Raw genomic sequence first — 27,192 nt, 5'->3', positions numbered from 1 at the left:
CTTAGGTACCTACACAGATGCTATACATCTTTTGTATTCACATGTGGTGTAAGACGGTATTGGATGTGCACTAAATACAATTTTGAAAAGTTTTCTTGCAAGTGTTTGAAGTAATAAAATATTTTAAACCATTATTTTGGCTCTATTTTAATGGTCAAATGCCACCAAATATTTGTCTTCCCAAAACCAATTTATTTCAATTAGTGTGTGTGTATTCAGCTATAAATATTTCAAGGCACAGATTGTTCCTAAATAGATACAGACTTTACAGACTTAGTTAATACCCAATCTTTTCAAGAAGATTAAAAGAAGTGCATGTTCCTGTTTTTGGGGTTTAATCCACACCACCTGAGAATCATCTAGAAAAGGCAGTGGAAAAAAAACAAAACAAAACAAAACAAAAAAAGGCAAAAGATAATCTTTAGAGGATATGAAAACACTAAATGTAGCAGTGTCCTTGCCACCATTTCAGACACATCTAAACCTGCAGGGCATGAAAGCTCACAGTGGCTACTGACTGCCAGACCCCTCCATAAACTTTGTAAGGCCTAATTTATATCTAATATTTGATGTATAATGTTCAAATAATATGATGTAGTGAGTGTTGCTCTGTGCTGCTGCATGCATTCTTGGTTTGTTTTGCTTTTTTGTTTGACACAAACACAAGGGGTTTTATCTGTTTTCAGATACTGCATTCCAGAGTAGCAAATTAGACAACTATAATTTCTATTTAGTGTCACAGCTTATTTCATATAAAAGTCCACTATTCACAAGAAACACATGAAGTTTTACTCTACCAGAAATACACCAGGGAATTTGTATCTATGGCAATAAAATTTAAAATAAATACTACAAAGTGTGTCTTACTTAACATGAATTTGAACATTTTAGTTTTTCTTCAACAGACTGCTCGTAAGACATCTTAAAAATCTACTATTTTTTAAAAGGATAAATTAATAAACATAACAGTAAGACTTGGGAGAATCTGAACATTAGTCCATACAGTACCCTTCTTAGGTAAATACCTACCATTCACATTATAGCTGTAACAGCTTTACTCTTTTTAAAGTAACAGCTTTGTTAGCTTGCAAGAATTTCATTTTTACATTCAACTCATATATAATTGCTACATTACTTAGTGTATTATCATTTTCAGTTTAGCACAAATGTTTGCTCTTCCGAAAGTGAATTCACAGTCTAAGCTGATTCTCTTCATTGTCAAAATGTTTGCCTACCCAGGTGTCAAACTTACTTGGTTTTCTTTGAAATGACAAACACATCTCAAAATAATAAAAATTATTACACAAAATGTGTTCTTAAGAAAAAGACTTCTGCCAGTCAGGTGGCAGTTTGTCATTTAAATAAAATACATCCTGAAGAGCAGTTGTAAGAGTTGATGATCACTACATTAAATGGAAAAGAAGTCCTATGCTTTTTACTTCAGCTGGAAGATTCACAATTCACTTGTGTTAGTTTGTTCTTCATTAAGAATTCATAGGAATAAATAGTTCTGACCAGTGCAGATATTCTTTCTTCCTTCCTTTATCTCAGCATATCTCGTCTCCGAAATTGCTTCCATAGATCTCTGAGATGTTCACTGGTTACAGTCATCACACAAGAGTAATATTCTTGCCAACCATACCTTGGAGTCTCCTGTGAAAAGTGAAGAGCATGCAATTACAAAAAGATATTGTTCACTAGATTCCTTAATATTACATTACATTTGACAAATATAAAGTAGATGTAAGTTTTACTATTAAAATCATGGAAGATCAAATATTTCTACGGCTCAGGAGTACTTGTATAAAATGAGCGAGGTTAAGTATTCAGAATGCATCCTCACCTCACAGCACACAGTTAGCATTCCACAAATAGCCTATGCTTATTAAAAGCTGTAAGAAAGGATTTCCTCATTATTCAGGTATGCCCTGTTCTCTCTCTAGTTTTGTTTCTTGCTTCTTTGTGTTGACACTGTACTAAAAATTCACTTCTAAAATCAAATGAAAAGCGTAGAAAATCATCGATGTTCAGGAAACTCAGACATTAGCAACAGCCAAATACAAAATAGGCAGATGATATGAAAGCTTCTTGATATTAGGTTATCTTAGTCCTAAACTGCATTGGAGTTCATTAAGTGCCCTCTCAATGGAGAGGAATATTGACCCAAGGCTAGCCTAGGAGAGTCACTAGATTCTGTGCTGTCTGTAGGTACCACTGGATCTCTTTATTTCTTCTGCTGTTCCTCACTTCACAAGTCTAATTTCACAGGAAGAACAGAAAGAGTGAGAGGGGATAAATATTACATCAGCTGGCGAAGGAAGCTGAGTAAGTAACAGGAATTGTAATTGTAGGTAAGTCAGAAACATTTACAAGTAATTTTAAATTGTGATCACTCTTAGAAATTAAGTGCAGTATCTGGAGGTAAATGGTTACAAGTGTCAAGGTAAAAGACCTTGAGAGAGATTGTGTGGTAGCTTGTTTTCACTGAACTGAGTGAAGAAGTTAAAAATATTGTGACATTGCAGTATATTAAACTCAACCATTAGAGAGTAAAGGCTACTTTCCATTAATTTTTTCACTCATCTTGTATAATTAAAAAAGCACAGAACATTATGCAAGTGGTATAAATACTCAGAAAACAATCTAATCCACAGCAGTATACAATCCAGATTTTAATTAAACACTAGGTATAATACTTACACGAATGCATAATTTAGTTGAGATTTAAAATCTATTACTTGCAAACCCTGCAGCATTATTAAACAAAGGCACATTCAGTTGATTGTCCAGTGCTTTGAGTGCATTTATGTTTGGTTTTATGAAATAGGTTCAGGAAAATATTCATGAAAATCAGTGAAAGAAACACTGAAGTATATTAACTGTTCATCTACCTATTTCTAATGCATACACTCTTGTTTTATCTACTCTCAGTGTACCCAGTCCTTAGAAGAAACATTTTGTCCACGTACTCCACAAGGCTTTTTTCTCTGTAGCATTTTCATCCCACTACCCATTAAGGTTCTTGTCAGGTTTAGGATCAAAAGTTTGGGCTCTGTAACTTCCAGTTACTTTTGTAAGATAAATAAGTGAGGTGTGCCTATCACACACTTCTGACTTTTTCTGCTTTGGAGAAGAGGTAAGCAAGTCTCAGCTAGTAAGCAACAGTCTCTTCAGGTTTTGTTTATTAAAAAGCTATGCTGTAAACTGCTGTCTATTAGGAAAATAGGGAAATGAAAAGCTTTCAAAATATTAACTACATGGCAACTCTTAATCTCACTTGACTGAATGAAGTACCTAGAGAAGACAGCAATTTACTGTTGAAACATGACTGGAAATGAGGTTCTGAATCCATGCTTCAGCCTTTCATGTCTTACTCAAAATAAAATTTCCTTCTTCAGTCAGTTCCAAGAAGGTGGCTTTAGCTATTAGCTACTCCTAAAAACTTTCAATCAGAAATTTAGAAACTGCACAAAATTCAGAACACCTAGAAAACAGTTCTTTTAATGAAAAATCTTAAGATTTTCAAGAAATTTCTGGGACACACAACTTAATTTCTAGATTTACAATTGTGACATATAGTATTCACTTCATACTTCAGAAGTGAACAAAATTGAAATTAAACATATTTAACTTACTTAAACTATTATAAATAGTTTAGCAAACCGTATTTTCAGATGGACTTGAATCTCTCCTGAAGTTGGTCTCTCTTCTTCAGAAATTAACTCTGAAAGGGTTTTGTTAGAAATTTCCTGGATAACCCTCTCACAAAGCACTCATAGTAGAGCTCTCCTCTTCAGCTCTGTTTGGCAGTTCCCTACTAACATGTTTTTTCCTGTTCTCCCTGCAGTGTAGTCAAAGGAGTATCTGCCCATGCCGAGTCAGGCTGTGTGCCCTGCAAGGACAGCAATGCAGCAAGACAAGCTCTCCAAGAACACTGCCAGCTCTTTGGACCACACAGAACCTGCACAGTTGTTCCCCAAAGAGAGATTTTTATTATTTATTATAAGGCTACAACATTCTTTGTGGTGTTAAGTAAATTGCATTAAGTGGAATTCAGAGATATGCAATGCACAGCACAATGTCCTGTTTATCCCTTTTCAGGGTGCAGATTCAAAGTATGATATCATCTATGGTAGGTATGCCAAGTACCTTAATCTCTTCTATCAGACTTCTCTGTTTACCACAAAAAGTGCTTCAAAGCAGACAATGATCTGTACATTTATATTTGGAACAAAGTAAATGTAAGAGGTATTGTACCTAATTTTGAGATGTAATTGCAGTAGATTTTTGTATTTCACATACATTTATGTGGAGGTTTTGTACCTCAGACTGAAATTAAATTACCCAATTGAAATTGTTCAATTTCAAACCTGCAATGATTCTGTCTCTATTGTCTTTTCAATTTATAAACTAAATAGAAATTATTTAATTTTCTATTTACGTAAATTCACTTTCACTCCATGCTCTATGGCAAAGACAGAATTCATTTCTTTCTCCTCCACAGTAGCTAACTCTGAGTCACTTCACACATTTCACCTAAAGTTTCCATTTCCATTAACTGACACTTGCAACAAACTTAAATATTTACCAAAACAAAATTGAGGAAATACTGCAAGTCAAGTAATACTTTGCACAAAAAGGAACTTGGAATAGCTAACAGCTGGATATGCTACTGTTACTCATCACAGTGGACAAGGAGCAGTTTTTCTGAAGAGCAGCAGCTGACTATTGTAGATACATTACTCCCTGTCCCATACCTCTCTCACACAGGGGTCTACACAAAGAAGATGTGAATAGGAGGGGTAAGCCAGTCTGGGCAAATGGACTTTACCTCTCATTCTTACAGACTTGGCTTTTCCACTGTGCTGGAAGCTCCAGATAAGCAAGATCCAAGAAACTTCTGGTTAGTGAATCTACATTCCTCCCCTTCCTGTTATGCCCTTTCATAAGGGAACTAGAGACCCAGAACGCTCAGTGGCATACAAGTGCCTAAAGAGGGATGATTTAGAAGGTCAGATGCCAACATGTTGATGCATGGAGGCATATGAATATGGTTATTTAACAAGAAATCTCAGCTTAATATCATGCCTTAGAATTAAAAGCAGTGGGAGAATGACAGTCAAACTCTCCCGGGTCAGAAGCATGTGAGATATGCTAGCTATTACATGGGGTCCACTCACAGCAGACCACTGGCTATGAGGCCTTGTTTGTCATGGTGTACATCTCTTTGTTGCTTCCCACTGCAAAATAAAATATATGGGACCTACAGCAGACATTAACAGTCTTCTTACCAGCTTCAGCAAAGTCTGTAAGTAGGAAAAAAGCACTGGCACCAAAACCTTAAACTGCAAAGGAGCAAAGAGAAATGTCTGCTGACGTATTTCTGCTGTGTCCACTGTGTGACACACAGTTTCACAATATGGCTCCACAATACTCACTCCACAGTTTTTGCTCTGAAACCCACAGTGCCATCTAATTGTAAGAATGAATATTCATGTGGTGGATATGCAGAAACAGGCATGGTGATCATGTACAGGCATGGTGCTTGCTTTTGAAAATTGCTGCTATAGCATTAATAGTGCCAAGAATACATTACTGTTTTCAAAAGCATAACTATAAATCAAAGTAGAATCAAGTTACTCACGGTCTCCCAGAAAGAAAACTCTGCCTTTACAGCTTTCATTTATAATTACTTATTAGCTATAGATATCTGAGAAATTACTGAAGTGGTCACAGGACAGACAGGAAACAGCAACAGAAACTACAAAGGATTACTTTTCCCTGTTCCAAACATCGTACAAAATCACAGCTGGCTTACAGAACGGTGACAGGGTGAGTCAGTCATTGCCAAACGCAGAATAAAGTTTTCCTGCTTCAGTCAGAAACACAACGTGATGCCTTGAGCTACTATATTGCTTACAGTCAGATAACCTATTTCTGACTTTTGGAAGAGGAAACACAGCAGTGACATTTAAACATTCAGCCATTCCTGCAAGCATGCCAGCACAGTCAGACTGGGCGGCTAACACATACCGTCACTTATCTGCTATAGAGTTCCTTCCTCACGCAGGATTTGAAAGTAGTATACCTCTGTATAGGTTTGTAGCCCTGTGGAGCAGAAGATGGAGAAGTGCGCAGATGCAGACAACATGTGAAGGCAGCCAGAAGTAAGCATAAGACAACAGTATCATGAAAATACAAAAAAATGGCTTTAAGTGACAAATAGCTAGAAGATACGGTACATACATGCTAGGTCAAATGTTTATCACTTAGTCATTAAGTTCCAAAGGCTTTCGTTTAAAAATGGAATTTATGAAGGAAGGGGAATCTTCTGATATATTTTAAAATTAAAAAGAAGAAAGGAATTAACAATTTTAAACCAAACTGCAAGCAAAATCAAAGCTTTTCATGGCTGTACATTTTATGGCAATACTCTGACTGATCACTTGATGGCAGCTTAATATACTAGTTTGTTTCAAACTACTCAAACCAATGCTGTCCATTCCAGAAAGAGAGAAATTGAATTTGATAAACTCTTTAAGACATTCACTTTTCAAAAAGGTATCTAACATATATATTAAGATGAATATTTCCTATAAGGAGCAGTACCTGACCTTTTTCAAGTGTACGACTTTAAGGTTTGAGCTTTTAAACAGGACAAAGCTGGTAGGTACTGACCAACCTTTCAGAACTCCAGTTTCACTGGACTTGTGTAAATCTTTGCTCTTAAACATGTTTTAGTCAGACCATACAACTACAAAATGACCTTTTCTGAAAAACACAGCCAAAGTACCATGCTCTGTGACACCCTCAAGATTCTTCTGTGCAAACATTTTAGCAAAACACCTTCTAAAATATCGCAAAGTATAAGCTGTAAATTGTAAAATCACACTTCAAATCAATAGTCTATTTTAAACTGGGTTTTTAGATGTTTTCAACAGTGATAATCAGAGACTACACTGATTTGAGCTGAAGAACTAATTGTATGATGCTTAATATTAAAATCAGGTAGCTACACTTTATATACATGTTCAAATTGCTCAGGGCATAACTTTCTATGTTGCTACAAAATACTGCATAAGCAGAAGCTATAATGTTCTTTTATCTGAATAGCGGAACTGACCAAATATCAATATGGATTCAAAACACAGTTATTAACAAAGAAAAAAGTTAGTGATTTGTTAGTTTTGATTTAGTGTGACACAACATTTGAGCTCTCCATATTGTAGGAGCAAATGGGTAAACTTTTACTTGCTCTGGCCACACTAAATAACTGTGTAAGTACTAATGTACAAATAACAGGAAGCAGTTACTGACATTTTCCACCAATTTTTTCTGGGCAAGAGATTCTTACATGTTTTCTTCTTTTCGTTGTAAAACAAGATTGGGGTGGATGGGGAGTGTTTATGAAACTGAGAAAGCAAAATCTTTGCAGCATTTTTACTACTACCTACTCTTGGAAAAATCAGGTTTCTGTGACACAAAAACTTAGTGGAAATTGTAATTCCTATGCTTGGTACTGTAATTGTCCTGGAAAACAACTGATTAGTGAAAAGAATGCATTTTTCTGGATAATCTCACAAGTCTGCATGTAGGCATGTCTGAATATAAACGAATTATAGAACCAAATCATGATGATCTCCTATGCAGTCAGGGAGATGTATCTAATCATTTATGAAAGATGGTGCTATGCTTCTGAACATCCTTGGCTATTTTTACAGTTCTTTCACAATCCACTGGAATATTTTATAGTGGCCTAAGCAAAAGAAAGATACATGCATAAGACTGAATGATGCTGGGTGACATAGCTTCTTAAGGATTAAATGTGATTTCTGTCATGCATTTTGTGAAACTGAAACATGTAATACATTTACAAGAATTCCTTAGTAAGCAGACTGTTTTCTTGTTAAATTAACATACACTGCACACTTACGATTAGTAAACAATTAAAACATACAGCTGAACGTCTTGAAACAGTTATGAAACAATCATCATTCCCACACCATAATCGAAGGAATTGAGGACAACAAAGAAGTAAGTTTGTTACAAATGCAGTGGTTGTTATCCACATTTTACATTCAATCGTCGTATTACAAAAAGAACGGAGGAAACTATTAGACTCAACACCACTTCACAGAAAATTCTAAAGTTATATTTAGGAAGCTAGCAGTGACTAAAATTACATCACAGAATTAACATACTGAAATGTGAATTTAGCAGAACCATAATACAGTTTAAAGTTTATGTCTAAGGGATTAGGTTGTCAGTAAGAACATCATTTTACATTTTAGTTAAAAATGTAAATGTTAAAAATGTAAAAATGGCATGTGAAGAAAAAAATGTCACTTTTATTGATCATACTCTAATTAAAAAAGATTTCTGCTACTATAAAACTCCCCTGTACTACACAGAACCTGAAGAGGGCAGCAGGCATACATGTTCACTTAAAAGGCAAAGCATGATTTACAAGCTTGTTCCCTGTGAAGACTTTCTGCAAGTAATTTCCTGCCCTCTAGCTTCTTGTTATTTAATATATTAGATACAGGGTTAAATTATCAAAAGCAGCTTTGAACTAGAATGTAACACTGTTCAGTGCAGTGCCTCTTCCTTAAGTCTTTATTTGAAAATTAAAGCTATCTTCTGCTGCAACTCTTTCCAACAGTCACTATCAACACCTGGTATTTTATATAATGTTTTAGAAGAGCCAGTATTTGACCTTTTATTAAATTCCCTGTGTCTGAGACAGACAAACTTTCTTTTCCCTGCAAACAACCCAAACAATTGCTACCCTTATTAAAATTCTTCATGCCAATCAAGCAATCACACAGTCCTGAAGAAATGACAGTACGCAGGGATTTTGCATCCCCAATTTGTTTTGTGTCCTGCAAAGGTATATTAGGTCCTCTATGTATTGCTTTCCAATTAAAAAAGGGATCAAGAATTTAAGAAGGAATTTATCTTTCAGACTGCTTCAGGAGTTCTATAAATTTATGTCTTTAAATATAAACACTGTCAGTTTGTAACCTGCTGGTGCTACAGGTGCTAAAGTAATTAGTGGTAAGTAGTAAAGTCAGCTAAGATAATTATGAAAATTAGAATCCTTACCCTAAACCCTCGGTTGAGTCTGTCTTTCATAATGCCAATAAATTCTTTATAACTCAGCTGGTCATCCCTGTCAACATCAAAAATCTTGAACACTGTGTTCACCAAATGTGGTGAAAGCTTCACACCTGTGGCTACATACACAGCACGTTTGAATTCATCTGCATAAGGAGAACATCAGAAGGAAAAAATACATTAATACAAGCTAACTTTTAACTTTTCACACTTAAACACTGAAAAAAGAAACAAAATGGTGAAAACTTAGGATTGATTTTCACAGTTCTAAACCAAGTAGCTCTCAACTGATATAAAATGATTCTGCTTAATTGGTATTCATTATTTTACACAACAGATAATAGTCCATATACTATACTGTGTGCAATAACAAAATCAGAAAACCATTTTACAATTAAACCAATGACCTAAGAAACACAAAGAAAACAATATCCTCCTTTGGTAAGGCCATATCAGGTAGGACTATGCTGGTGTTACTGTCAGTCCCATGAAGGTGCACCATGAGGAGGACATGCAAGTCTGATCACATATTCCTCACCTTGCACTTTGTCAAGCATCTCAACTGTTGTAGTAAGGATTTTAATCAGTACATACCTGCCTAGTTCTTTCAGCACCCACTTACTGATTTGTTCCAAAATCTGCCTAATCCCTCTTCAGACCTTCTGACACCATTTCCTTCCACAAACTTTGTAGAAGGACAGATTCCAGACAGCCACTGCATAAATAAATGCTACTGTTTGCCTTAAATGGATCAAGTGTCTTTTAACTTCTGTTCTATTGTAGGATTTGGTGACCAACTATTCTTCCTTCAGCTTATCCACCACTTTTATGACTGTGTAAAGCTTTATCATATCTCTTATGATACGACTGAGCCTCCTCCCCTCAAAGGCTAAGCAGTCTTAGCCTCTTTTGCCTTGAATCTGAAACATTAAAACTACAAAGTAGGAATTACAGAACATTTTGTCATTTTGTCAGTGGTTCTGTATCTTTGTCAACAGATTTTTATAAAAATATAAATACTTACCTTGACCTATGGAACGACTTGCAAAATTATACATTTGCATTGCAATTGCAAAGTCCTCAAGGTTGTTCAAAAATTGGAAAAATGATCTAAACTCATCAAATGTGATACCCTGAAAAATAAAAGGACAATATGCACCATAAGAATTATCAGCAGTGATGACAACTGAATAAATAAACTTGCAGGTACATTTGTCTACTTCACTGAAGAATAGAAACTACACTCATTGATTTGTACTGAAAGTCAATAAAGAATTTGAGTCTCCTGAGGAATGCAAGACGTCTTTTCTCTTTGTCACTGCAACACTAAGTAACTGTCACCCAAAAAGCAGTCAAAAATATTGTTCCATTACTTAAAACATTCTTTAAGAATTCCAGGATTATTATGACCTGGCAGTTAATTCTGAGAATAAGACTCAAGGTTTGTATGAATATTGGAGTATGTTTACTACTGAAACCCCACAAACCACTATGAAATGAGTGTGTAGGCACACATAAATAAATGAAATACATTCATAGATACATGTTATGGTCTAACTTCAGTTCTGTACTTCAAGGCGAAGTTATTGCATACCCTAATTTAGATACCTCTTCAGCTAATACTCCAAGTATCAAGTATTGCAGAGTTTGTCCAGATACTCAATAAATCTTCTGCATTTTGACCAGACTTCAGAATATCTTCTGTGGAAGTTTATCTGGAAGTGTTCTATTGTTAAAAGACATTAATTCTTTCCTCATTATATTTCTTCTGCTTTTTTTACTGTATAATGATAGAATACCAGGTTGAAAGGGATCTCAAGGATCATCTGGTCCAGACTTTCTCAGCAAAAACATGGTCTGGACAAGATGGCTCAGCACTTTGTCCACCTGAAACTTCAAAGTATCCTTAGCTACAAATCTAAAGCCCCAATAAACTCTCTCTCAATTGACTCTGAAAAAACCTTAAACAGAGCCTTTGAATTAAGCAAGAATCATTGCTTATATCTTGTTCTCCATGGTCATTCTGAATATTGGATGGGATTCCTTGTCAAACCTTGATCTCCCTAGATTCCTTTACCTATCATTCCTTTCTATTTTTCTGTCTGCTTTTATTCTTTTATCCTATTTAACTCCTCTTTGAAAATAAACCATAAGACAACCAAGAGACCTGTGACACCCTTCTGTTCAAACTAAAACCTTGACCTACATCTCCTCAAAAACAGGAAAAATATGTAAGAAGCTTTGTGGCATAGAAGAAAATGGCAGAAGCTGGGCATAAGCCTGTATGAGACAGAAAGTACTGTGGTAGATGTGGAGAGCAACATAATATTGTTAAAACCAAAGACTTTAATGAAAGATACTCTGTGTAAAAGGACAAGCTACACTTTAGTACAGCCAAGAAAACTGTTATATTAATGCACCAATGCTGTTAAAAATGCCTAGACTTTCTTTAGGAGCTGACATCTGTAGTGATTCAAGATGACAGCTTAAATGAATTACTGCTTGGCATCTAGTTAGCAAAAGGAGGAAAACATCCTGTGAGCAGGCAGCATGCCAGCTCAACATTTGAACGTGACTGCAGTACACCAACTGATCATCACGTTGCTTCAGAGGCTTCCACACAGAGTGCCATGAAAGATTAACATTGCCAACTGTGAATGTAGCTGCCTATTGATTTACAAGCTTGACTCATCTTTCCTCTAAGTGGAATGCTCCAGTTTGTATTAGTATTGTAGCATATCACTGTAACAGAATTGAGAGCACCTTTTATAATTTTGGAATTGTAACGTTATTACAAGTGTAAAAAAGGGCAAGCATATGAACAACACCTCCACAGCAAGAAGAGGCAAAGTCCAGATCTCAAAATCCCGTGGCCAGCACAGTGCATGTTACAGGGATTTTCTTTATCCACTGTACTGACAGCACATGTACCAAGGCAGTGATAAGGAGCTATGAAAAATGGCAATGTCTTGTTTCACTTCATGGGGGTAGGGCGTATGACATGCAGATACATAGCACTGCTCACGTGCCTGGATGTTCCCAAAGTGCTACATAAGCAAACCTGTAACTGAGTGACACAGGAAGTGTGGAAGTTTTCCATAGCTGATGGTCCCACCGTAGAGGAAGAAGAGGAAACTACTGTGGAAGACTTGCTATCAGAACAGTGGCATTGCAAGACTTAGAGATGAACTTCAAAGAATACTTCCTTGTGTTTAAAAGAATGCATCTGTGTTTATAGTTACTCAATCAACTTCATGTTTGCCATTCAAAGAAATATTTCTCTACTACACCTAGTTATTATTTTTCAGTTCCTTGATTGATACTTAAGTCATTGCTGTTACACGAGGTCCAAAGTAATTTTTCCCCCCCCCAGATTTCCATATATATGGAACTATACATGGACACAAACCAAAAAATATTTGGGAAATATGCAAACACTTCTGTTGCACTATGATGGGTTTTGCATACTGAAAGCTGCACAGGCATTTTACAGTAGTTAGAACAAATTGACTCAGTATCTAGGCTAGGAACTCTGATCCAAATCATACCACTTCATCTTAATCTAACCTGGTACAACAGAGTCAGTCCTGGTCTCCCTTCTCACTCCCCAGCTATATTTATTTCTAATGGCTGTAAAACTACAGGAAGAACCAGAGAATCCAGATACATGAACAAAAAAATTTTGATTTTTAGTGTGTTTCTATGAGATCAGCTGACTGATTTTACTTAGTCTGTACTGAAATTACAATGTAACTTCTCAAATAAAAGAAAACCACAACCCCTTTCTGGAGCAGAAGAGGATGAGGGGAGACCTTATTGAAAGGAGGTGGTAGTGAGGTGGGGGTGAGTCTCTTTTCTCTAATGTCAGGTGATGATGAGAGGAAATGGCCTGAAATTGTGTCAGGGGAGATTTAGATTGGATATGAAGAAAAATTTGCTTCCTGAAAGAGTGGTCAGGCATTGGCACAGGCTGCCCAGGGAGGTGGTGGAGTCACCATCCCCAGAGCTGTTCAAAAAACATGTGGACATGGCACTTTGGGACGTGGTTTAAAATGGCCATGGTGGTGATAGGTTGGTGGTTGGACTCAACAACCTTAGTGGTCTTTTCCCACCAGAACAATTCTGTGATTCTATGAAAACTGTCCAAATTGATTTATCACTTTTCTTCACAAGCTCTACTGACAATGCTATTGAAAGAGTTAGATTTCTAGGACAGATTAATCTGATATCCTTCTATAAATACAAAGAGAAGGACTATATGCAAAACATCCCTTAAATGAAAGATGACTTTTAATCCTGTAGATTACCATTGATGCATAGCTGCCACTGCATTTCTCTCTGATACACTTCTGATGACCCATCTGTTGTTAAACAACTGAGGGACTATCAACCTCATGATCTTTATTGGTTTTGTTATCTATCTCTTCAGCCATTAATGAGAAGCGCATGCAATAATTACATACAAGGGATCCATTATTAAGATTGTAGAACCAGATAAAGGGTGTGAATGTAATTTCTGAATAACTGCTCTCCCAGTGGCAGTGCAAAAAGATAATTAAGAATTAAAGAGTTAAAAGAAATAAAGAATTAAGTTAAGAATTAAAATGCCTCATTGAAAAAAAATTTCAAGTCTCGTAGTTTTTGCAGTTTAAACTGAATTTTCATGTCATATAAAACTTTGTTAGCTAAACTTCAAAATATTACTAGCTAAATCCTACAGAACATAATCCTCTGCTATTTGCTCTTTTTATTTTTAGAATTTTGAAAAATATGAGACAGTTTAAGATCAGAATAAAATCCTGGTGCTAATTAATTCACTGACAGAATCTCATTCAACCCAAAAAGGCTACATTTTCATCATGATGACACTGGGAATGGATGCTGTGGCACTTTGCTGCCCTAGCTAAACAATTACCTTTTCTTCAGGAATGCTACAGCGCATGTTTTCCAGGTAACTTGATGTGTTTTCCACGTTTGTATACCTCAAAAGAATATGGGCAAAGTCTTCCTCACTGATGGTGTTCATCCCATTAGAGTAGGAAAGGAATTCTATCTCTAGAACCTCGGTTTGTAGGTTATCCATAAATCTAAAGCACAAACATAAACACAAAGACATAGTAAATAGTTCATATTTCTACTATCCATGTCCTTAAAAGATTAATAGAATATAAATAAAACCAAATAGAATGTCCCTAAAAGCAGAGAGGCAAAAAAAAGTTTCTTTTTAAAGCACTGACAGAGCAGAAAAAAATAATAATTCAAAATCAAGAAAAAAGTTTCTACATAACAATAAGGGCACAACTGGGGTATAACCTCTCTACCCCAAACCAACTATGCAACAAATGCTAATAAAATTTGCAAATGTAGCAGTGTTAGTACAGGACTTTTTATTGCTTGCCCACTCACTGTTTTATTTTGCTCTTTGTACACAGAATACATACAAAGGAAATGTTAACTTTTTATACGTCTGCATATAGTGATACAACCTGCATTAATTAGAACAAACATGCAAGTGGGTTTTTTTCTACAAGGAATTAATAAAGTTGAGACTCACCTATAAAAGTCTTCAAAGTTCAGTTCAGCTTTTCCTTTCTTGCCAAAAAAGTGTACAAGCAGTGTTGTATCTGACAGTGAACTTGCAATATCATCAGCACGCTTAAATATTAAAATACAAAAAATTAAAGGCCATGATTGGATCAGTTGCAGAGGCATAATCTGAGAATTACAGAATGCCTACCATCACAACAGACCTATCTATTAAAAGAGTTCATGGTTTATGTTCATAGTCTTAAAAAAAAAGAGTTTAGTATTAAACCCCATTAAATTAATTTAGTCATGCAATTTTCACACAAAATAGCATTAGACTGTTAATTGCATTTAGTAGAACATTTAAAACAACAACATGATATAATACAATGGAAGCTGCAATGAAAGGGGGGGGAAAGCATGAAAAATAAAACCAGAAACTCTTGAGAAAGAAAACAACACTCTAGTCAGTTGAAGTAAACCATAAAAATAACTCCCTTAGCACACAATCTCCTTTCCCTTCTTCTAAGCAACTACAAACAAATTAAATGGAATTACTTCACACAGTCTTATATTTAAAAATTACTAAGCATGAAACTGTATTTCAAACCCATTCACATCAGTCAGGTGTACTTTATATTCTTTGCTATAAGTGGCAGATGACTACAATTTAAATTTTATTGCTCAGATAGAATTTAAACAGCAGAATTTTAAGAGATTTTGAAATACTGAAATAATTATTTTTTTTAAAAGAATATTCCTCATCTCTTGACTATGTGGTCCCTTCATCAGACAGCAATCTTTGAACCTCTACTAATACTTTAATGTTAATAAATATCAGCTTTGAAGGCACAGAATTAGAACAGTAGAACCAACTAATTTTGACCATTTACAAGAGCAAGAGTTGTAAATAGGAAGACACACAAATAAACAGCAGTAACTATCATCATTGTACCATCAGAAGTAACCATCACCTGGGTAAAGTGAACGTGCAACATTCCACATGTTTACTACATATCAATTACCTTCAGCTCTTGTGTATGTGCACTGATTTTTTCCTCTTTTACAAAGAAACTCTTGGTATACCGATGAGCTAGAAAAATAATTCAGTAATATAAGGCTCTTAAATAGCCATAGTATTCCACCATGGCAGTGTCCTTCTGGCATCAACGTGTGTCTGCCAACATTTGAAATTCAAAAAGTAATACAGTTAGTCTCCTTGCTTTCACCTGCCCAGGGAGAATCTTCTGTCTGACATCTCACTTTTCTTACAAAGACAAGTTCTTAAGAAAAGCAGAGTGGGAGGCAGTAGTCTCTGCTCTTCCCAGCCAACCTACCACTTATCTGCGACACCGTATTTTTGTGGAAGTATGCCTGTGGACTCCACCGTTAAAGTACAAACCAGAATACATGGTACAGAAATCTAGTAAGTGTTTGGGAGATGTAACAGTACCAATTTACCACCATAATGATAGATGATAAATCCATAGGATTTACTCTTAAGAACAGAAAACTGTTTATACAGATCTGTAGAGACTTGCACAGGCAGAGCTGCACAAAAGTCCTTTAAGTCTGACTTTATTTTGTAGCTGAAGAGGCTATAAATTTACACAGATGGAGAAACTCTAAATGAAGAAATTAGGAAGAAATGTTGACCAGTATGCAGTTTACCATCATGTATCACGAAAAAACAATTCAATATCTATATTGTCTAAGAATACACCATATTATTTTCAAATATACATACTGATTTGTAAATAATGCAAAATGCAATTAAGAGTATTTATGTATCAGTTAAGAGTATTTATGTATCAACAACAAGGGAAAACATGAGACAATAAAAACACAAATCCTTTCCTTTCAACAACCAAGAATTAAAGAAATGAGAGAGACTTTTCAGTACCTTAGTGTAACCAATTTAGGATTCTCAAGATTGTATTTCATGTACTCCAGCTTCCTCTTTATTCTCATATTCTTCTCCAGGGAGAAATAAGATGACATAGTGTATACATAGGTAGAAAGATATTTAATGTCCTTCAATTAAGACAGCTCTGCTCCTCGAGTGAGCAAGCTAACTCTGAGAAGTAATCACTATTTGTCTTTTAATATTGTTTTCCTCCACTATAGGACACAGTATACTGAAATGCAGATACCCTGATTTCTTAAGTCTTTTAAGCAACTAAATCCCTAGGCACATTCAAACAATTTCCCTCAAGTACGCTGAAAAGATATCAAATGTTAAATTACAGCCTTTCATCTTGCAAAAACATTTCAAAACCTTAGACTTGGGCTGCATTCACCCATACCTAAAGAACCATTAAAAAACAAAAATACACTCTGTAAGTCTTTTCACAATTCCCATTTGGTCAGCCTCACTAAATGAAAAAACCCCAAACAAGAACCTCACCTCAGAAACTCAAGCCAGTATGCTTCTCTGCAGAAATGCAGACAACTGTAAACTACTCCTGTGCTCCTTCTGCACTGATAGCATTAAATCATTTCTAGCTTTTGACTGAAAGTTGCACTCATGAGCAACAGTCCACTTGCAGGAACATATTCAGAGAATAAAGTATGCGTATTATGCCTTGAATTAGTAAGAAGTTTCTTAGTGCAAGTCCTTGATTCTCAATAGTGCTGAGAAATCTGTCCATTTCCAGTTTCATTTAGTAATTCGAGAATAAACCCACAAACTGAATTCAGTGGTAATTGGCATATTTCAATAGAATGGTGCAGTTGACATATTAGGGATAGCAGAAACGGTACTGTAAACTTTCCTAGAAAGAAACTGGATGTGATGAATAACTTCTACACCCGAAGAGACCTTGTAAATTGATTCTCACAATAATTAACCTATTTTACTCCCCTGTTCAACTTCTCAAAAGGCTACAAAACAACACACACTCCAGTGTCAGCTACCTTTATGCCACCTTCTCAGTACAGATGGCTATAATATAATACAGATACAAGAGTATCAGAGTATCTGGGGAAGATACGGATGAAAGCCAGGCAGCTCAAACTTAATTCAAGCAAGACAAAGATGATTATGATGAGAAGTGGCAAACTGTCAGTGGAGCAAATGTTGGGCATGATTTCTCTTCATAAAATGATTTACAAGTGAGAAGACAATGCATCTTACAATTTAAATCAGTGTTTAGTATAGCTACTTGTTAAGATCAATTACATTGTAGTTACAGATAGTCTGAGGCATCAGATGTAATAAACCTCTTCAATTAAGAAGTGGGGAGAGATCAGCAAACTTAAGGCCATCTGTACTTGGGACTGAATTCATGCTATCTAACTGTAGATTAAAATGACAGTTAATTCAATGTCTCAAGCTCCTTCACCAGTCAATGAAAACAGCAGCCCTCTCTCCCCTCTATGTCTCCCCTTAGCAGACTAGACAAGAACACTGTTATTGTGAGTTTTAAAATCTGGTGGAGTAAGTGAGGACTAATCACTGGACTAACAGTTTAGGAGCTCATCCATTTAAAAACAAATTAAAAAAAAAGGCTGGGTATACTGTTTTGTTGCAAGATTATTATGGATGTATTGTTACTATGAATATTGCTATAAATACTGGTACAAAACTCCACTCTGTAACACTACATTTTGTTTTGTTCAAAGCCAATGACTTCAAGCTGAGAGAGGCACAGAGAAGGCCTATTTGAGATCTGGGAAGAGAAAAATCAGACCTTGTTGTGTGTAGTCTATGATACCCAAAACTGAGGGTTATGACTACATCTATAAACACAACCATAAGTAAGAAGAGCAACATGAAAGAATAAACAGCTCTATGAAAATGAGGGGACAACAGACTGGTATGAGGAGACTATGAGTAAATTCAAGGTGGAAATTAGAAAAAGTCCATCCAAATCCTCAGGTTATTCAATAGCTTCTGCAGAGGGCCAGCAGGGACAAAACACTAATTACTTTTAATATGGAGCACACATTGCTTATGAAGCAAAGCAAAAGATTGTTTTACCCTGGAGGTTTGTTTCAGTTCCTTGTTCTTCTCTCATTATGATCCTGCTTATGAAGCATGAAACTTGAGACCAGAGTCAGTGGGGAGTTGCTGTATGTCCCTTAATGCCCATAACCAGCAAAGCAATCACCCTCACTGTACGGAACATAAAGAAGCCTAAATGATCTAGTTTTCTGACCTTCCTAAATGATCAATACAAATAACTTATCTTAATTACCTGAAAGCAGACCATGAAACAGGAATCTTATTAGAATTTAAAGCATTATGGAAATTAATTTGACAGCTCAGTGATATTGCTAGTCCTCAATCATGATCATGTAATATTAAAAAAGATTGACTAATGTTTTGGTTACCTTAAAACATTCCTGGTCTGAGCAAGCAATTTAAATGATCTTTGCATGGTGCTGTTTTTGTGAAGATATGCTCTGATAACATACATGAAAAGTACATTAAGGACCTAAAGATGAAAACCTTAAAGGGCTGAAATGTTCCTATTGCTGGATTGAGCCTAAATGGCAAAGGTTCCCTGAATTACTTCTCTAACTGTGAAATATTGTCACTGTTAGTGTTAGCAAATGCTTCCTATTGTAACCACTTAAGAGGACTTGATCTTTCAACTCTTTCAAAAGGTTAACTGGGCTTTTTCAGGGAAATGGCAACTTTCAATTACCACACTGCAGAGAAACAAATCTGTTTCATCTGAAGACTTCCAGGTTTAAAAAAAAAAAAAAAAGAAAAAGAAAAGAAAAGAAAGAAAGAAAGGTAATTAAAAGAAATAGAAGAACCAAAGTGCATAGGAAAACAATCAGAATAGGAACATGGACCAGACACAGAGGTTGCAGAGGTTGTCATGTACCTCTGCAAGGTCCGAAAAGAGTGCTTGGCTTGTGCTACGTCTCAAAGTATCCCAATAGCTTCTGGGGACAAGGTCCTCTCCTTCTGTTTTAAGAACCTGCAGAAGTTTCAAGAAGCACAATTGTTTGAGAACCAAAGAACAATAAAACAATTGCTTACAGACTTTAAAATCTTTTCCATCTGATCTTCAAAAGCAAGGCTTGATTCTTTTGCTTCTACACAGAATTTTCTATGCAGTTCCATGACACTTCTTTAATTGAAAGGACGCTGGTCAGTTATAGTCATTTGCTTATTACTTATAACTTGGCTGTTCCAAAAGTATCAACAGCCTCCACTTTCCCAAACAAAATAAATTTGAGAAAGCAAGAAGTGAAAATATTTATTAAAAGCACATGTGAAAATACACATCTTAACTCAGGATTTTGCTGTTGTTTTTTCTAGCAATTATTTTACCCCAAAATTTATTTACTATTTGTGAAAATTGCTTTCTCATTAGTCAAAATATAGCTATCACCATACAACTAGTTATATAAAATTAATTTCATCCAATCATCAGGATGACACCCTTGCACCAATAAAGAAATGCAAAAAACAAGTGTAGTTAGTTCCACCTTCAACTGTACCATACTTTATCAAGAGATGCATATCACTATGCATATCTGCTGATCAAACTTACCTTGTCAAACAGAAAGCGTTTAATCCCTGCAAGGAAAATATGCTTACCTTTTTGCTCTGAAACATTTCATTTTTGAAGTCTGAAAAATCCTCCCTTATTAAAACAGGCCTTCTTTATCTTACAGTTACTTCTGGAAGAGCTTTGCAATACATTTATCTCGTTTTTTTGGCCAAAAAATCGAAGGGAGGTGAGCTTAAAGACAGCTGAAGGCTATTTGAACTCGGTTAGGGTTGTTGCAACAGAATGCATTTTCCCCTTTCTCTTCACAAGTTAATCTAAAGTAGATCTCCTACTTTCATGGCTTCCAACTCATACCCTTCTGGGCAGGTAAGACAAAGATAGAATGAGTTTAATCTTCCAAATAGAAATTTGTATTTTTTTTTCTGACTCAGCACATACTGTTCTCTTAGAAGATGTATGCTGCTTTGAGACGTATGAATCCACATTGTTATCATAAAGAATACTGTAGGTTTATCACCTCCGTGTATTCTACATTACATCAAAACGTTTTATATGTACTGCTTCTACAAGTTCTGTTACTTCCCCCACTAACCAACTCAACTCAGCCCTTTATGTAAATTGCCATCAAAGAAACACCACAATGTACAGGAATTATACCCATGCTTCATGGATCTTTTACTTTTGAATCCTTTTCGAAAATTTCTGGTGCTATGTTTCTCTTACTATGGAGTAACAGTTCCTATGTTGTGGCCACAGTATTCTCATGTATAAGCCCATTCAGTCCTAATTTGCTAAACTCAGATAAATTTGTTTACTTCAGTGGGTACAAGATTTGGTCCTCAGCAACTTCTTTCTTATGCTTATTTATCCCTTTGAGGTTCACTGGGTCATGTGAATGAACAACACCTTATTCTTTTATGCACACAGTTGGGTAATTATCTATTCTAAGTATTCACTAAATTTGTTTTCTGACTGTAGATTCACTTCAGCCAGTGGAATTAGTGCTTCTGGGCATGCATGTTTTATTTTCCTGACATGCATCTCATAATTATCATGTTCTGTTTGGCATTTGGCTAGTAAGAACACTCATGCAACACATACTGTAGTAGCCTTGACACACAACTGCAGTATGCCCCAGAACATGATTTGAAAGAATTAATGTACACTACATACAAAACATATTTAACCCACTTAAAATACTGGTGTCTGCACTTTATGGCTTATAGACCTTGACACTGCCCAAGATGGATGAATTAGGGAGAAGGGCTCAAGACAGCACTTTTTACCATCCTAGACATTTTAGACTGCATCTCCTTGGTCTTGAGCATCTTCAGCTGCCTCCTCTTCACAAAGAGGTGAAGAACTGATCTGACTAATTATTACTTCACATTATACAGAAGCAGATCACACAGACATGGATCAAATGACTCACACAGGATGACTTAATTCATATGCCTTAATTAAAAACAAGTCTATAATTTCTTGAGATAACTTTTGTCCTTTCCCTTAAAAATATCTTTTCCCTTCATTTTATGTAGAGACAGCAACCTTTCCTCCTGTTAGGCTTGCTTGTTCCAGAAAGCATGCAACAAGCATGCACAATGCAATTAAAGATCCATCACATTTCTACTGATTAGCAGAAGTAATTCACTTGATGAAAAAGATAAACATAGAAAATTTTCTTATAGCACATTATTTGTCCTCACTGCTGAAGAAGGCATAAAGTGAAGATAATTAGAGTACATACACTGTTAGTAGGAGTGTGATATCCATAAAGTTGAAGACGCTGACATAGAGTAAAAACGGGCCAAGCCAAGTATCACATGTCAGAATGAAGCCAAAGGAAGGAGAAAAAAAAAAGACAATAGAATAGGTTAAAACAAGCAAATCTTTACATATTAGATATTTTTGTGTTTCAAGAGACAGTGAAGAAAAAATGGTTTATCCTCAAACTCTTTCTTCAGATTTTCAGAAGAGAAGAACAGGATTCCAGAGATTACTCTCAAGAGAAATGTTCCATTTTGTGTCTTTTTCTGAAAGCTCTTCTTTTGGGTGTAAGTTTTCTTGTTCAAAGAGTGTGTAAGAGATTCAACAACTGACATTGTTTTGAATGGCTGAGAAGGAGAGGTCTCTCTGGGATGGAAGAAAAGCTCCCTTTTATGCTCAGGGAATATTTAGAAACTTTTAATTCTTGAAATTCAAACTTCCTATAGTTTCAGGGACAAAGACATGAGATGAAGCACCTATGGTCCCCAAAACATAATAGGCACTAAGAGTGCATACATGTCAAAATGTTTCTTATGATAAGGAATTCTTGCCACAAATATTCAAATTGCAAATGAACATGACTTTTTCTGCTGTGTGCTTCACAGACACTGGTCCCTGACTTTTACTTGTCCAACAGGAAATTAAGTTCCTGCTGCCATCCTCCAGACAAATGACCACAGACTTGGCTGCTTCTGACTTACCTTTCTTATACACATAAGAAATGCAAATTTGACATTCTATAAGAATGAGCATCCAACATTCCACAAAAATCTCTTAAGATAATATAAACAACGAGAATCATTTTGCATTGGTCATAAGCAGTATTTAACTAAAAAATTAAGTTTAAAAAAACATCTAAGCTCACTTGCAATATTTCTTCAGCTATTTTTAAACTACTATGTTAGTAACAAATATCAGCATCAGTATGACTACATGAACAGCTTCAGTTAGTTAGGAGTATAGGAGTATAGTTTGGTCTTGTCACTGAGATCTCTCACTCTTACAGACAGTAACAGCAGGACATTACTATTCACTTTTTCCTAGATCAACAGACTCTGAATGGAATCAACGCCACCATCATAATATGTAACACATTTTTTAAACACAATTTTTTCCCCTCACTAACTACAGTTCCCCCCCACCCCGCATTTCCCTCCCCAATAACTACAGTTTAGGCTAAATACTGCATTCTTAATTATAGAAAAGTTATGCATATTCTTTTAATGATAAGAATTTATTGTTTAAAAATATTAATTAGTGAAATATCTACACAAAGTGCTGTCCTTACATTGAAGAAAACAAACCACCAGCTCCAACTATAACTTTACTTACCAGCATTGCACGTTTCTCTTCATCTCCTTTTCTCTCTCTCTTCTCATTTTTTTTCCTGAAAATCTCTTGTAGCTAAAAAAAAGCAAACCATTTTGCTCTCATTTAGTTTTCAAGCTATTTCACATGCATAACAATTACTGATTGTGGGGAACACCTCAAACTATAAAAATGTAGTTCTTTACTAAAATATCAGTGTTTCCATGATGTTTTATTGTTGATATTCATGCCTTAATTTCCTTCTGTGACCTTACCCATCACACAGAAAGGAAAAAAGGAAACATTTTTCCCACAAAGTTAGGTTAATAATTCTATTTGGGAGCACAATACTAAGCACATCCTATTTAGCTTTATATTTTGACCAGTCCAGCCTACATGAGAAGGGGAAGTTCCAGCCTTTTTCATCACCTCTAGGCATATCCTTTCTTGTTGGGTAGTAATTACTATCTGTGTGACTATGTAGTCTGCTGATTCAATCTTTTTTTCATATCACCAGTTTCCGACCAGAGCAGTTCTTACTCCTGCTGGCACAAAGGAGGGGTGGAAACATCTGGTGGGGGTGAAACATTCCCCTTCAGCAGCAACAAACTACTACTATTGAAGAGTAATTTATCAAGTACCCTTTTTTTTCAAGTCTGTTCAAAGAATACCTTCAGGACTTGTAAAATACCCCTTTCACAACTTTCTCTGCATTAAGAGCTTTAAACATGACTTCTGAGGAAACCTCAAATACAAGACTTAAAACATAGAGATTCTTGCACTTTTTTTTTTTTTAATTATAAGTCTTCAGAGCAAGGACTGGTCTGTACTTACCTTCCTTTGTATCTGTTTTATTTACATGTTTTTTATTTATAGTAATACTTCCTAATATTCTTAAACCATTAAAAAAAAAGTGTCAGTGTTGACTCTTCACAGCAAGAGAGAGCAATATTGACTATGATACCATCTGTATCTCTACCAGTAAACTTCAGCTTCTCAAAAATTGCACGTGAAAATATTGTACTGCCACTTGTAGCATTTGCTCATCTCAGAGTGGGCTGGAAAAAACAATAAACACTGCTGCTGACAAATCTGTCCTGCCTAGAACCAAACATCATGGCAAACAGACACAATTTTATCAGACTTTTCAAAGACCTGATTTTACCTACCAGAAGTCTGATAAAAACATGATACTGTACTGGCTTGCACACAGAGCTCCCCAGGGATTGGTATGGGGAAGATAAAGTGTGTGATGAATTTTGCAATCAAATTTTCCAAATTTAATTTCAGAACACCATATTTCAGAGAAGGCTGACAACTAAGACAAAAGCATCAGCAAGCTCCATTGCAAGGGCATGACACTGCTGAGACAAATGACACCCAACACTGAAATAAATGAAATCCATGTTTAGTGATTAAATAGCAAACAGATCTGAAATTTATAAATTTCCAAAATAGACTGCTGTGTTCTGCAACTGCCTATAAGGCAAATACAGACCTAAATATTGTGTGTGCTACTGCATCTGGTTTTGAGTATAGGATCAATTCACAGACCTTGGCATTTTTTCTAGTTTTTTGCAAGCTTACGGGTACAATTAGTGTAACATAGGCTGATAAGGATAGAACATCTAGCTGGATGGCCTTTTGCAACCCAGAACTGTGGAATGAAGAAAGGTAAATGAAGAGAGAGAAGCAGAAAGAAAATACCTTGTGAAAAGGGAAGTGACAAGCCATCAAGTAGGAGAGAAGAGTGGCAGTAATTGAAAAACCAAAAAAGATTGGTATATGCCAATGCATCCTTGGATGCATTTCCCCTGCCACAGAGGCAAAGGGAGTAGGATTCTGTTGCATCCATCATTAAAGCACTTGCTAGGCTTCTGGAAATGGATCTTTTGTTCAGAAGAAGTGCTATAGGATACCAGCATGTAGAAAAGTGAATGCAAAATGGATCTAGGAGTACTTTCATAGGAACATTGTTTGAAACAGGATAATGAGACTGACTGCTGAAAGCAGAAAACCAAGATCTCCTGTAACAAGGCAATACAATCCCTGTGTTCCCTGACCTCACCTCTATGACATAAGCAAAGAGGAAAGCACAAATGCTGTGGAATTAGTTTACAAAAACACTAAAGTTGTTACCAGAAAAATTAATTGTGACTTTTGAAGGGTCACTGACACATTAATCAAGCAGCATTAGGGTCAAGTTTAATCTATACAAATTAGTTAAATACAGTACTAGGTGGAGAACTGTCTATCTAATGTTTGAAAATTCTCCTTTCTTTCTGCTATCCATCAAGTCTGGTAACTCTTATCAGGGACCATGGCAGACAAAAAATAAAACCAGGATGTAAAGACAACTAGATGCAAGATCTGTAGTTAAATGTTGTCCTTGCTTCCTGCCTTATATATACTTGATGTCATTTTCAGCATCAGTTTCTGAAAGACAAAGCCTCATACTTCAATTTCCTCATGCTTAGCTGTTGTAGTGGCAGCATTTCATTTATGAAAAAAAAGCTTGCCAATCTATTCCACTGCATTTTTATATACTGAATCACATAATAAAACCAATAGGTCAAGAAGAAATGGCATCAAGTTACACTAGGGGAGGTTTAGGTTAGACATTAAGAGAAACTATACTGAAAGGGTTCTCAAAGACTGGAATAGGATGCCCATGGAAGTGGTTGAATCCCCATCCCTGGATGTATTTTAAAGCAGTCTAGATATGGTGCTCAAGGACATGGTGTAGTAGTGGCCCCTGGTAGAGTTAGATAATGGTTGGAGTTAATGACCTTGAAGGTTTTCTGCATTTCACAACTTTTAATTATAATTTTTTACTTCATCACTGACATTCATTTAATTATTCCTCTCATGTCTTCTGAGATCAGAAAATACATGAAATTAACATAAATCTGAAGTAGTCCTCTTGTTCCAAGGTGTTTTCATTTCATACTTGTCAGTGTATTCTCCTATATTTAGGGGATCCTGTAACTTGGAAAATTACAAAGTACTCAAATTTTAAGACACAATTATGAGATCTATCATGATCAAAATCAAAACACTGTGGATTATTTAAGATTTTTTGAAGATTTTTTTTTGTTCTTAATGCACAAATCTCAATGATGTAATGTAAGATCTTTTTTTTTTTTTTTTCAAAGTCCAGGCCTTTTAGAACTGTTTAAATTTCTAATCAGAAAAACAAAACAAAACCAAAACCCAACAAACAAAAAAAACAACAAAACTTCTTGCTTAAATAATTAGTAAGGAGAATTTAGAGAACTGCTTTTTCCAAGTAATAAACTGAGTCAAGCTCTAGTTTGAAAAAACTGTAACTCAGATTTGTAATCTAACAAAACCTTGAGTGCAGCAAAACTACTGCCAAGTTCTAGATGTTCTGCCAACTGTTCCAAAGCACAGGAAAATTACTCATTTCAAAGTAAATTTTGTTGTGGAATATTCTCCTTGTAAAGAAGCTGCTGAACCCTATCTTAGCAAATTTCTGCAGCATATGGATTTCGTGGGCTGAACTAGATTATCTGTACATTTTATTCCATTACAAATCTTGTCCAAAGCAGATGATAGTGCTGCATTATGTCAGTCAATCCAGGTTCATCAGGGACTAAGCAAAATGAACAACAAAATGAAATGTTCTCCCAGGAAAAGATTCTTTTGTAGGTCCCTCCATCATTATGTTAATTAAAGAATTGTGCTGACCATTGATACAGCAATATTTTTTAATAGCCTAATTATCTGTGAATGCAGTAGCAATTAAAAAGATCCAGAATAAAACCTGGAGTTTAACTTCAAAAATCATTATACACAACACTCCACTGTAATAAGGAGCTACTATTTACAATTTACACTAAGTTAACTATTTACAGTAAATAAAAGAAATAAACAACTACATTCAGTGAAGAACAGCTGGTGTTCTCATGATCATTGATATCATCATGAGTCACCGTCCAGACAAAGAGTTTTCAAGATTACATCAAAATGTATAAAT

At 35.6% G+C, this 27,192-nt stretch overlaps 1 protein-coding gene across 1 annotated transcript in view; it reads right to left on the bottom strand.

Annotated features, from left to right (window-relative positions):
• Positions 1-1,538: 1,538 nt before the first annotated feature.
• The window catches only part of MICU3 (mitochondrial calcium uptake family member 3), a 47,312-nt gene continuing 21,658 nt past the window's right edge, over positions 1,539-27,192 (bottom strand). Inside the window, exons 7-14 of the mRNA XM_054383037.1 lie at positions 23,217-23,288; positions 21,865-21,903; positions 19,482-19,577; positions 14,672-14,772; positions 14,033-14,204; positions 10,142-10,250; positions 9,106-9,263; positions 1,539-1,653 (exon numbers count right to left, since the gene is read on the bottom strand). Coding sequence (XP_054239012.1) covers positions 1,543-1,653; positions 9,106-9,263; positions 10,142-10,250; positions 14,033-14,204; positions 14,672-14,772; positions 19,482-19,577; positions 21,865-21,903; positions 23,217-23,288 — 858 coding nt within the window. The 3' untranslated portion in view covers positions 1,539-1,542. The remainder of the gene's footprint in view (positions 1,654-9,105; positions 9,264-10,141; positions 10,251-14,032; positions 14,205-14,671; positions 14,773-19,481; positions 19,578-21,864; positions 21,904-23,216; positions 23,289-27,192) is intronic.

The sequence above is a fragment of the Indicator indicator genome, chromosome 8, assembly GCF_027791375.1.
Source record: "Indicator indicator isolate 239-I01 chromosome 8, UM_Iind_1.1, whole genome shotgun sequence".
NCBI lineage: Eukaryota > Metazoa > Chordata > Aves > Piciformes > Indicatoridae > Indicator > Indicator indicator.
Note: the sequence above shows the minus strand (reverse complement) of the source record. Positions and strands in the feature narration are given on the sequence as shown.